At 38.3% G+C, this 12,757-nt stretch overlaps 1 protein-coding gene across 5 annotated transcripts in view; it reads left to right on the top strand.

Moving 5' to 3' along the window:
* cacna2d2a (calcium channel, voltage-dependent, alpha 2/delta subunit 2a) overlaps positions 1-12,757 on the top strand; it is a 168,183-nt gene that overhangs the window by 42,285 nt on the left and 113,141 nt on the right. For all 5 annotated transcript variants that reach the window (XM_037102137.1, XM_037102136.1, XM_037102133.1 and 2 more), the window contains one exon: positions 10,609-10,725. In XM_037102137.1, the coding sequence (XP_036958032.1) occupies positions 10,609-10,725 (117 nt within the window). The remainder of the gene's footprint in view (positions 1-10,608; positions 10,726-12,757) is intronic.

Genomic DNA, 12,757 nt, shown 5'->3' on the forward strand with positions numbered 1-12,757 from the left:
TGTAATTGAAAGGAAGTCTTGTAAAAGAAAAATGCAAATCAGGATTCAAAATTCTTGTTTTTGGCCAATATTGCATCACATAGATACCACTCACTGCACTGTGTTTTTTTTCCATTGGTATGATGCAGTGCCAAGCCCTGGTAGACTGTCAGGAGTATTTGCCATCAAAGCAGATGGCAGATTAGCTGTATACATGTCATTTGCTGACACTCATGGCCACTTTTTCTCTCCTGTTCTTCGGGACAGAATACCTCCCTGACACACTACAGTAACAGTCATTGCCCCTGCCTTTTGCGCATCTGACTGGACTCCTCTGGAGGCTTCCAGTCCTATTGAACTATGAGAGGCTTCTGGTGTGTTCTGTCTTATCGAGCTCCACTGAGGGGCCGCTGCACCCTATGTGTTCTCTCTTATTGAACTCTTCCCGGGGCCTGTGGATGCTGGGTCTGCTCGGCAGAGCCCACTAATATTCCTTAATGATGTGGCATCTGTCTCTGTCACCCTCCGTGCGGCAGCAGCCAGACGCGGCCTATTGTGGCTGACTTCACGGAGAGATAAGCAGTCCTGTCTCTAAGACGAAGGGACAATAACATCAACACTACCAAAGAACATCAGTGCTACCAGTGAACATAGCGAAAAATTCAACAAATAAGTCTTAACACAGAAGCAGACAGAAAATCTTTTTCATTTGTTATCATTTCTTGTTTTTACTTTGTTGTGTTGATGACAAGGAGGACCATTTTGAAAAACACAAGTATTTTTTTTTTTCTTTTATGCAGTTTATGCAAGTTCTTTTTTAAACTGCCACTAAAGTTGAGGAGTACGGGGATTGACTTGCAAAGCAGTGGACTTCTTAGATGAGTGTTGGGAGCCAGCTGAATCTGCATATCACTTTTTAACAGTAATTTTCTGGAGTCTCGCCACCCTCTGTCTTCCCATCTGTGTGTTTACAGTGACACTCAGAGCTTGGCACTCTGGAACCAGTCATCATGGCTAATGATGAGAATGTGAGTATGTGTGACATGTATGAGCGGCATGGAGGGTGCTAGTGTGAGTTTGTGAATGTGCACATTTGCATGTCTCACTGTGCGTGTGTGGGAGATTTTCAGTGTGTATTTGACGGTCCTGATTGCCAGAGAAAGCATATTGGTGCCGATTGGCATAGCTACTTCTGTTGTATCCTGTGTGAGCGTTAGCAGCAGAAGGTTCGATTGGCCGTCAGTGGCTCTCTGCAGAGCCACCTCTCCTCTTTTCCTGTGAGAATGACAGGCCTACACAGAAAGCTGTCCAGGCGTCACAGCCTCGAGCCAACGGCATAACTGATTAACACCGCTAATTTGTTCCACAGCCTTTCCAATCCACGAATTATCATTCCTCTTTACAAAAGGGATGGGCAGCACAAAACACATCCATTTTATTCTTTTCAGCTGGTTATTTTTTTATACTGTAAAATACTGCTTGGATCTGACATGTCTGTATAATGGGACTTAGCCGTGCCCGTAATCTTCTGGTGGAAGAAAAGCATCAATCATCAATATACTTTCAAGTCAATAAATGAATAAATTAGTGGGTGTTTGTTCTCTTTAGAATAGCTTGTGTGCTCATATTGTGGGGATGTACACTGTGAAGGCGGGTCCATAATCCATGATGGGCTGCACTCAATACAACAGCGCTTGTACATTACTTTAATATTTCCATTATATATATATATATATATATATATATATATATATATATATATATATATATATATATATATATATATATATATATATATATATATATATATATATATATATTTTTTTTTTTTGCCTCTTTATACTCCAGTTCCACTAAATTTCAAAGGGTAATATTGCCCCCCAGCTCCACTACAATTACTTCACAACTATTGTTACTCGTTAATTTTCCGATTAAGTTTTTCTTTACTCTAAATGAGAACATAATTTACAAAAACATCATGTTGTATTGAAGAAGACTTGAAGCTTGCTATGGAGACCATGAACTCATTAGGAAACCGTTAACTGAGGTAATAAATCAAGGGAGAAGCAAGGACTGCAAAGTTCCATCCATATTTCATGCAGTCAATAATTGTATTTCTGCTTTTTAAATGTTCTAAATATATTTCCAACGCTAACCACTGCATACATTTTTCTTATATGACTCAGTGTACAGTCTAGTAGAGCAACTCAATGAAGCAAATAGACAATTACAAGCATTTTTAATTTTACGTTTTTTATTAACATCAAGTATGTTTCTCTGTTTTATATGATCTTGTATTTGTATTTTTACCAAAATTGTGTTCCTGCTGTTTTTCACAAGTACCTACAAGTGGTTTGCCTCGACTCACATGCTGCATATGATTATCAGTAAAGTTGCCCGCCACAGTGCTTGGTTTTTCTCCCATAGCTGCCCCATTACCTGTGAGCGAGTCAAGGTCTAAAGCCCTTAAATATAATTTCAGGCAGGCTGATGTGCTTATGGCCCTTCAGCGTTGATGGTCACTCATCTCCAACCTCTAGCTGAAGGGGATTTAAAGCTCCTCAGGCCTATCGTGGCCTGCATTACCATGTGATGCCGGTCTGCACCCACTGCTCCTCCAACCTGCTTGTCGGACCAGCTGCTTTTGGAGCTCTGTCTGGTTGACAGCACAGCTCAATCTTCTCTCAAATCTGCAGGAACATCATCTGCCCCATACAGGAGCTTGTAATGGCCAAACTGCCAGAGAGATGAGCACACTATAGTACTATCTATCTTTATTTGTTGGTCTTTGTATTACTTTGTTTTATTACTTCACGTAGGGTGATGATAAGAATTAAACAGACTGGCCTCAGGACAACTTCCATAGTCACTGTAAAAAAAAAAGCAGAAAATGTGATACCAGCGCTGTTTATTTGGCAGATTGTGCTGTACAGTATACATAGGTCACTGGAGAACGGGGAAACTGTGTAGGTGGATACAGAGCACTGGTGTCACGCCAACGTACGCTGAGGGAGCAGGCAGCAGCTCAGGTATATGATACTGATACACCACCTGTTCTGTTTATATAGACATGCAGAGTAGACAAAAAATACAACAATGACTATCAGAGCTTGAAATCTTTATCAATTCAGATTTATTGACATCAATGTTGAAGTGACTTTTTGCAAAAGCTAAATGACATGTTATTGAATACTTTCATTTTACACAAAAAAAGCTAAATAGATGATCACAAGTTAAAAAATACATTTTAACCATATTCACTCTAAATCACTCTCTTCTCTCTCATAGTTCAATACTGCACACTGACTATTGCTCCCATATATATGAGTTAGATTCTGAGGATTAGAATCAATAAAGCCAGTATATATTATTTGTTTTTCAAAGAGAATTTCTTTTAAATCTTTGTATTTCTTACAGTGTTGTAAGATGATATCCATGTTTTACTATATGTTCTAAAATGTTTGGTTGAAGTTCACAACATTAAATTGAACTTGTGGTAGCACTTTACATCACAGCTCAATAATAATATTGTAATAGTGGGGAAATAGTTTAATAATAATGAGGTAATAATTAGGTTAAAGCTTGTTATTGACAGTGGATACATTTTTGGCCGTATTTAACTGAAATGTATGTAACAGGGTAATAAGGGGCTGAAAACAAAGAGTAGTACTGGGAACATAAATTGAATGATAGGTCAAAAATTGTTTAGAAATACTGTAGTAATATTTTGGTAAGAATATGGTAGCCTGCAAGCTCTTAAATGGAAATCCGTTCAATATTTAGTTTAAAAATGGTAATATGGTGACATTAATGAGGTAATAACATGATAATAATGAGGTAATATAAGATGATTGTGAAAAAGGTCCACAGTATGCATTTTGACTTCAGAACTGTTAAATGAAATATGTCAGTATTTGAGGAGTCATGATTGTGTTTTCCAAAACTGAAAACGATCAAAATGAGCTTTCAGTGTTTTGTCCGGGAATTTGCAGCGACACAGCCAGCTTACCTGTAAACTATAGCTGCCCTTCTGGACTCTAATCATGTGTGCACAAAAACAAAAAACTGACAGGTATGAAGGAAACTCCACCTTTGTCAGAGATGTTTCAGAGATCATATTGATTTTTTTGAGAAAAGGGTTTACTCGTGGGGCGTGGACTGAACTTAACGTTGCCAGAGATGCAGTATTGATGCGCTTGGGAGGACGGCTTACTAAGGACAGATTTGCCAAACTGACCTTTTGTAATGGACTAAATTTCTTGTTCTATACTGTTGAATCACTTAAGGATGATATGTCTGTTGCACTCTGGAATCTTTATTCTGTAAATATTTTTTGAACTTGCCTGATTATAACCTGAAAAAGCCACCAGGATGAAGTCAAGCAGTTTTTTCTCTTTTTTTCTAGAAATTGAAAATGTGGTTTCTTGCTCATTACAAATCCAGATGTGATAATCTAACAATAGTATAGTATACACAGGGGTGCACAAAAGAAAATAATATATGGATTTGCAGAATTGTGACAACCCCTACTTAGTATACAAAGTTTCATAGAGTTTCATAGTGATGATAATGGTAATAATGAATTGTGTGCTTTTATTTTCTGTCCCCTGGCAAACAGCAGATGTGGTTATTTGTAACAAAATCCACAAGTTAGCAGTAATCAGTAGTTTCTGTCTGGATCAAATATTTATATGACATGAATCAGTTCAGTAGTGTCTGCTTGTGAGCGTGTGTTGTGGCAGCTAATTTTCATACATTTTGGACCACACTGACATTGGTTGACTTCATTTCTCAATGGTTTACTGGCTCTGTGCTTTGAGGAGGTAATTAAGCAGTGCGTTTTCCAATGAGGCTGTTTGATGATTGTAGTAGCAGAGACTGCACAATTACGCAGTACGCTGGAATCATTTAAAACCCCGAAATACACAGGGAGAGTGCAGGACGAGTAATGGAAATTCACATTAGAATTTGTTTTTCTATCCCTCTGCTCCTTTTTGTGTACACAATAAAGACAAATTGGACCTTACTGTGTACGATTACTAATACAAAAAATATTTTGGAATCCCCCACAAGCAATTGGAGTCTTATTGATCTCTGTCTTTGCTTTTGTGTTTTGTTTCTAAGCTCAGAGTAGAGAAGGTTCTGCCTGTAATGTCCCAGAGACTGCCATGAAGCTTCCAGAAAGAGGCAGACCCAAAGAGCACTACCTCACATTAAGGAAATGAATATTGATTTAAAAACAAATTTGACATGGTTTTTAAATCGACTTGAAAAATGCATTGCTTAAAGGAGTCAGGGGTTTGTAGTCCGTCAATGGAGCGGAGAAAACTTCGCTCTTGTTTTATGGTTTAATAAGATTCCGTTAATGGCTTCTTCCACCTTGACAAAAAGCCCCCTGAAATGGTGTGTGTCACTATGAGTGTGTGTTTTAGTGTATGCGCCAATGTTCATGTGTGTGAATACTCACATGTTCATTGGTCTCAGGTCTGAGGACTGCCACATTCAGAGCTGAGGGGTAATGACTAATTATTTTGTGTGTGTGTGTGTGTGTGCTTGCATGGACTGTTGAGTTGCAGACTAATGACTTTTTCAGGATGAGCAGCTGAAGCACAAAATGAAAGAAAAAACAACTGCAAGAATTGAACCACCTGTTTCACTCAACAAATCACATTTACAAAGATTTTCTTTTGTATGAGATTGCAGATTTCACCTTCACATTTCACTTTGAAAAGTGGTTAACAGTGTTGTTTGAAAGTAAGCAGGATCCCTGATCCCCTCAGAAGGCGGCCAAAATAAGACACCAGGCAATCTCGTCAGAGTGCTCTGCTGGCATGGTCCGAGCTTCTGGGGCCAGGTTTGCCTGCTCAGTGGGCCAGTGGAAGGAAACTGCCTCTGGCTGCCTGCCCAGCTTTCAGCTCGACAGAGACGGATCATATGGACGCCAGTGTTTGCCTTCCCTAATTGCTGCACATCAACACATCAATCCCATAGACATAATATTTCATAACAAACAAGAGATCTTACTTTGGCAGTTTTAGAAGAGAATGTTTGGCCTGTAAACATTCAATCATTGGACTTCAGAATCCGACGATGTGCTGATTTCAATCATGTTTGTGCTAATTAATGTGTGCTGTAGTGTGTGAGGCTCACCAATTGAATCTCAAACACCCCAGATAGTTACTGAAAGCCAAGGCCACAATGGTCTTGTTTAATTGATTAATGACGTTAATCTCTTCATAAATACAAACAAATGACTTGCTCATTGTAAACAGAGTCAACTGTAGCAGTGATTCTGCAGGAGACTGTTAGGCAATGCTCACCTTCAGTGATGACCACGCTCAGCCTGTTTTCTGATTTTTTTCACCCTCTATCATTTGGTTTTTTTCGGTGTATAATAATGTAGAGACACGCACAGGTAACTGTGAGCTTCAGTGTTTGTTTTTTCTTCTGGGTCCAGTTGAACAGGCAGAGCTTAAGTGTTGTCAGGTCATGTTTCACATCCCTGGTTCAGAGTTCAGTCTAGGATGTAGAGAATGGGTGTATTTTGATAATCAATTAATCTATCTAGCAAAAAACACAAGATATTTACCAGTTCCAGCATCCTAAATGTGAAGATTTATTATTTTTCTTTGTCCTTTATGTTAGTACATGTAGAATCTTTGAGTGGAATCTTTGAGTTGTCCAACTGTCCGTCAGTTGGACAAAATAATTGGACTTGATGTCAGATTTTTCACAATCATTTCTACATTTTTTTCCCACATTTTATAGAGTAGGTGTGTCATAGTAGGTGGCAGTTATGCCGTTTCGAATCATGTAATTGTTCTTTTTGTATGATTTTGTACAGTTACAGAATCTCTCCACCTCCATGCACTCATATGTTGAGTGCAATTCTTTTGCCAAAAATTGAGGATGAACTTGACTGAATATCTTTTTTTATTTTTTTTATTTTCTAGAGATAATGTAAATTCTTGTGGCCACTGTAATGATGGAGTCAAAGGTTATGTGTAGTTACACTCAAAGTGTCATCTGTACTCATTCAGTGACTTAAGGGAAAGTTTTTTGTCCCCAGCTTTACAAGTTGGTTACTCACACATGAGAAGGCATGTTTCACAGATAGATTTAGTCTTTTTGTTTTAATTGTGCTCACAGTAGAACAGTAAAACTAACAATGGATGCAGATAGTCAGGTATGCTTCATCTCACTGCAAAGTGTATCTTCATTTGCTTGTGGTGGTCTTAATAAATGGAATAAAAATCATACTTGCAAACTTTATGACTGATCCAATTGCTGGACTGGTAAAGGTTTCATTTTGGCTGAAATGAAATGAAATGGAAACCAACTACCCACATCACACAGTAAAACCACAAAAAAATCATATTTTAAAATGACATTTCAAAAACATCTCCCTGTATTTGATATGCTTGACCGTTATTATACCTCCTTTTCCTGGAGACACATTACAGCTTTGCTGACAAATTGTGATTGCATCAGTTCTCTGGGCAGTTTCTCATTACAAAGAGTTATTTTCTCTTTGTAAGCTGTAAGGCTCAGTATGATGACACACAGTTTTACGTATAGGTTTTGTTAGATGATGTTTGACTCGATTCCTTCATGAATTAAATCTGTGACATTAATCTGCTGTGTCATTGGCATATTACTCAGCCCTGAAAAGAGCATTGGTGACCTACTTAAAGGAGATGAATAGATGTTAGTTCTCACAAGGTTCGAACCACACAAAAAGGATGCTGGTCACCTGAGATGAGAATTTTCTAAAGGTCAAGTTCTTTGTCTGATGTACACCGACAAACCAAAATGTTTGTTCATTAACATCGCTCTGCTAATGAAAGCGCCAATCTCATGTCTTGATGAGAACTCAACAGGAACCTGAATCAACCCCTGAATCAACCAATTCTTAGTTGGACTAAGGAAACAGCTTTCTGCAACCTAATGCGGTCATAAATATTGCTATGTAGAGACATATCGATTCTGACTGTTTGTAAAGGTTTCAATACCCATTTCTCCACATTATCGATTCTAGTACCAGCTGAGATTTCTTGCTCGCCCTCCTCTCTGACAACAAATTAAGACACACACACACACACACACACACACACACACACACACACACACACACACACACACACACACACACACACACACACACACACACACACACACACACACTACTGCAGCGCCCACATAAACCCGCCTCCACCCACTCTTCTGATTAACGTCAGGACTAAATCATCTCAGATGCTGTTGTGCAAGCCTTGTTATATTAATCTTTTACTAAGAATAATTTGTATGGCCTAGAAGGATAACTCCACAAATTTTTACACAATAAAGTGTGATTACAGGTTTCCCACTAGATATTTGGAAAAGGTACCATAAAGCCTTTTGTGGCTCCAGAGGAAGCTGCCAGTAATCTGATATATTGCCTCCAGTGATGTCACTCAGTGGTTAAGTTGCACTGTGGGTAAGGTAAGCAGCAGGTTTAGAAAAAGAATGGAATACAAGGTGATATCTCTGGTTTTATTTTATTTTATTGTTAAACTGCCCATAATAAGTCCAACAGTGTTACAGTTGTGCAATGCTAGACCAATGCATTGCTTTTCACATCACCCACAATGCAATTTAACTACTGAGTGAAATCATTGTAGCCCTTGGTATTGAGCATATTATCAAATACTGATATTTTCAAGATATTGTAACAAAATTAGACTCCCACTATGAATTTAAGTATCTATACTCACTGTTTTGCTAACCCTCTTTTAGTTGAGATATCAAGTGTATGCAATTTCTTTTCAAAATTGTTTTCTAAATATCCTTTCCTTCAAAGACAGCAAAATATTTCATAAGCTACAAAATATTCTATCGCACTTGAGGTTCCTATGCACAGCGATAAGAAATAAGAAGTGAGAATACAATATTGATATAATAAACACATTCCTGCACATTTCTGTTTTATCAGATTGCTCCCCTGCAAAGCCAGCATTCAACCAACCTGTTGTCTGGAATGATTTCAAAATCAATTCTGCACTCTACCTGGCCTGACACCTCTGTATATTGTGAGACTTGTGACCTGTCCAGTTGGCTAATATAATCTGCTTCAAGCAGTCTCATGAGCAGCACAAGCAAAAACTGTAGGGACACACAAAGAACTGAATTAATTTAAATTGAAGTTGATACCTTCATTAATTAAAAGCTTCTGCCACGACACAAGGATTTAACTTTAATGCTTTTCTGAAACCAGTAAGCTGACCACTGAGATCCTTTGTGGAATAAGGGCACACCTACCATGATTATTTAGTTATCCATGTAAATGAGCGCATAATACAAAATTTCAATTTCAGTAATGAAGAAGACCAGAACTGTATATTTTGCAGATTTAGCACCTATAGCAACAATATAGGCTATTAGATGCCTATTAGTCGCAAATACAATTTACAGTATTAATAGAAATTACTTAGCTTAGGTTTCATTGCTACTCAAACATAAACTAAAGCTAAATATGTACCTTTTGATTCTTGATTTTACTTATTTGTGATTATGGTTATTCTCTTTGAACTGTATTGCATTATATCCCCATGCACTAAGGCTTCCGTATAAAGTGTGGCTAAACAATTAATTTAAGAAATTAGTTATAGTACCTCAGAGCAAGGGGAATTAACTCGACCCACAACCACAGTAAATGCAGCATTTCAGCCTTACATTTAGAACTTTCAAAGACACTAATTGCTTTAAAATATCCAACAACAGGCTTTTGCTTGGATTTCTTCGGAAGAACTATACAAAATGGTTTTATGGTGTGAAAGTGGGTCTTGCAGTGTCTTAGGGCAGCAGGATAAGTGGTAATCCCTCGGGTGGTGCTCCGTTGAAGACTACAGATCCTATAGAGAGCCCGAGCTGCTGAGTCAGCCTTCACAATTCTTCCAGGGGGAGCGGACTAATCTCCCAAGTACCTTCCTCTGTCAGCGGTCCAAGCATCTGTCGCCCTGCCTCAGGATGACCCTCCTTTCCCAACATCCCAGTCCTTTCTGGCATCCTGAACCCATTTCTCTTACTTGCTTTTTCAGTCTGCAAGTCCGTATCTGTTAAGTGGGTCTTCTGTGATTTTATTCAGTCTGAGTTCTAAGTATATTGCTGTGTCTGAGAGAAAATTCACTTGCAATTCAACCATAGGATTATGGTCCTTCATGAGTTCTCTGGCCTGTTTGGTTTGGGGTTGCCTTCAGTAACCTTTTTGATTTAGCACAAACATATAGTCTCCAAGCTGTAAATAAAACTGCTTGCTGTAGTTCCAAAAGAGTTAACTTTGTGGGGATGCAAGGTGTTCACCCAGCAGTGAGGATCTGCTGGAATTTGCGTTTATTTAATTTGATCCTGTCTGCCAGACTGCAGCTAGCTAGCTAAGTGCCTTGCCATTAGGGCTCTGTTCTGTGTTTAATTCTGCTACAGTGCTGAGGCTTATGGGTGTAATGGCGGGCTACACACTGGTTGCTCGACAGTAAATGTTTACCGTCTTGTGTGCTACCTTGAGAATAAGCCAACAGTTCCTCTGTGATCTTCTTAATTAAGCTAATGGATTGGATAACCCGATCTTTGATTTTCTCTGTTCTCCGTCTGCAGATTTATAACGAGAAGAAGAGTCAGTTTGAAATCAAGAGAAACAACCCCAAGGACTTGGTGGAGAGAGTGGCACGGGACATTTCCAAGCTGCTCAACAGTAAGAGGAAAGCCCTGGAGGTAAGAGGATGATGCTGCACATATTCTAACACCTGTGTACAAACACGCACTGTGTTCGCTATATGTACACAAGTACACAGATGCAAGTATACAGGAGCGATCATTTGACCCTGTGACTTTTCATACAAATACTTTCATTGTGTTTTATATAAAACACAACACATGACATTTTGAATACAATAAAGGAAATAGATGTTTCATTAAAGGGACAGTTCACTGCAAAATCCCAAATAAATTTGCTATTTTTGAGGTATCAGCCACAGGAGATGTTGTGATACAATGGAACTAGATGGAGTGAATGAAAAACTGCATTTGACTCAAGAGAAATGTATATTTCTAGAAATCATGACCTGGTAACTCAAGATAATCCACAGCACTTTCATGTAGGAGCTATTTTCTTTTTGTTGAACCACACCCACCAACGGTATCACCGCTTTGGTTGCAACGTTATAAAAAGATCATGGTTTCACGGTATCGTAGTGTATAGTACTACATAGCCATTTAAATTAGAAAGGAATAAAAGACATTTTTTTGTATTTATAATTTTACAAAATACATGTACGAACAGACATGAAACTTGATATATATTTTAAAATGTAAATATGTTTAGATGGGAAGAGAATACCTTACACAAACAAATCTACACGGTATAATAACCTTCAATTTGCATATCATAATATACCTTGAAACCAGTGTAGTCACTGCAGTCCTAATGACTGCGCAGGACGAAGCGTGTATTTCATCATACACAAGATATTTGTTCTTGTGACAGTGTGGGATGTAAACATTACTGGTGTCCTTGGCTGAGCTGTAATGTCAGCTAGCTTAGTTAGCTTATTTACAGGATGCAGTCTTCCTTCAAAGTGGTTATCTGGTTGGCAGGTGTGGTCAGGTAGAAAACAAAAATAGGTCCTACATGAAACTCCTCACACCAAACTCTGTGGATTATCTTGAGTAACCGGGTTGGGATTGCTGAAAAGAGACTGTGATGTTTAGTTTGAGACAACTCTGACACCAAAACAATCTAGATAGATAAAGAGCACTATATGTTAGAGGAAAAATATGTATTCTTGATTTGGGGGCGAAGTGGTTCTTTAAATGCTCTGACCTCTGATTAGGGGTGCTTCATTTTCTTCAGCTTCACAAAAAGATTTCTCAAGACTCCTGAGAAGACTCGTCCTCCTCATGGTCCAATAAGCAAATATTGTCTGGAAAGGTCTGTTTACTGTAAGACCATAAATAATCAAAATAACTTCAAACAACTTGCAGGAACACATTTTTGTGGACACTATTGTCATCTAGGGCTGAACTGGCTTTTGTCTGATGGTTTTCTGCACACACTGAACTGGCCTTCATTTCACAGTTTAATATTTCTTAGTCCTCCTCTCTTTCTCTACTGTGTATTACTTCCTTTCCATGTGGACATTCAGTTGGGTGATGGAAGGAGATCAGCTCTATTCCCTCAATTTCAACTCTTGTAGAAAGCAGTGTAATTCCTCTTTATAACTGAAATACAATTTTAAGCCGATTATATTTTGTCAATGACAAAAAAGGAGATAATCATCTATCATTTTTTTTCCCCCGCTCTCTTTTTGAGTTTTTTTTTTTTCTGTTTAATTTTGGAGGCGTATTCTGAAAGATAGTTGGGTGGTGCAGGAGAAGAAGGGTTATTTCAAAGGTTATCATTTCAATGTCCTGCATTTTGGGATATAATTAATACGACTGTTATGCTCAGACAGTCCTATGATTAGTTAGAAATTTGTTTTGCTCTCACAGTGGGGAACCTCTCACCCCTCAGAGAAGAAGAGCGGGGGGAAACAGACACAGGCAAGACGAGTGACAAGGAGGGAAATGAGAAAAGTATACACAATCAATTTTTAATTTTTAAAAGCCAGAGATAAAAGTAAAGGAGCATTTGTGCTAATCCTGAAAATATAATATATATTTTAAAGTCAAACTGTTCAGAAGTCTGATAGAGTTCCTTTTCTCAAACCATCTCCACATTTAAAATTACAGGACATGATGAGAGCGT

This window comes from Acanthopagrus latus, chromosome 6 (assembly GCF_904848185.1).
Source record: "Acanthopagrus latus isolate v.2019 chromosome 6, fAcaLat1.1, whole genome shotgun sequence".
Taxonomy (NCBI): Eukaryota; Metazoa; Chordata; class Actinopteri; order Spariformes; family Sparidae; genus Acanthopagrus; species Acanthopagrus latus.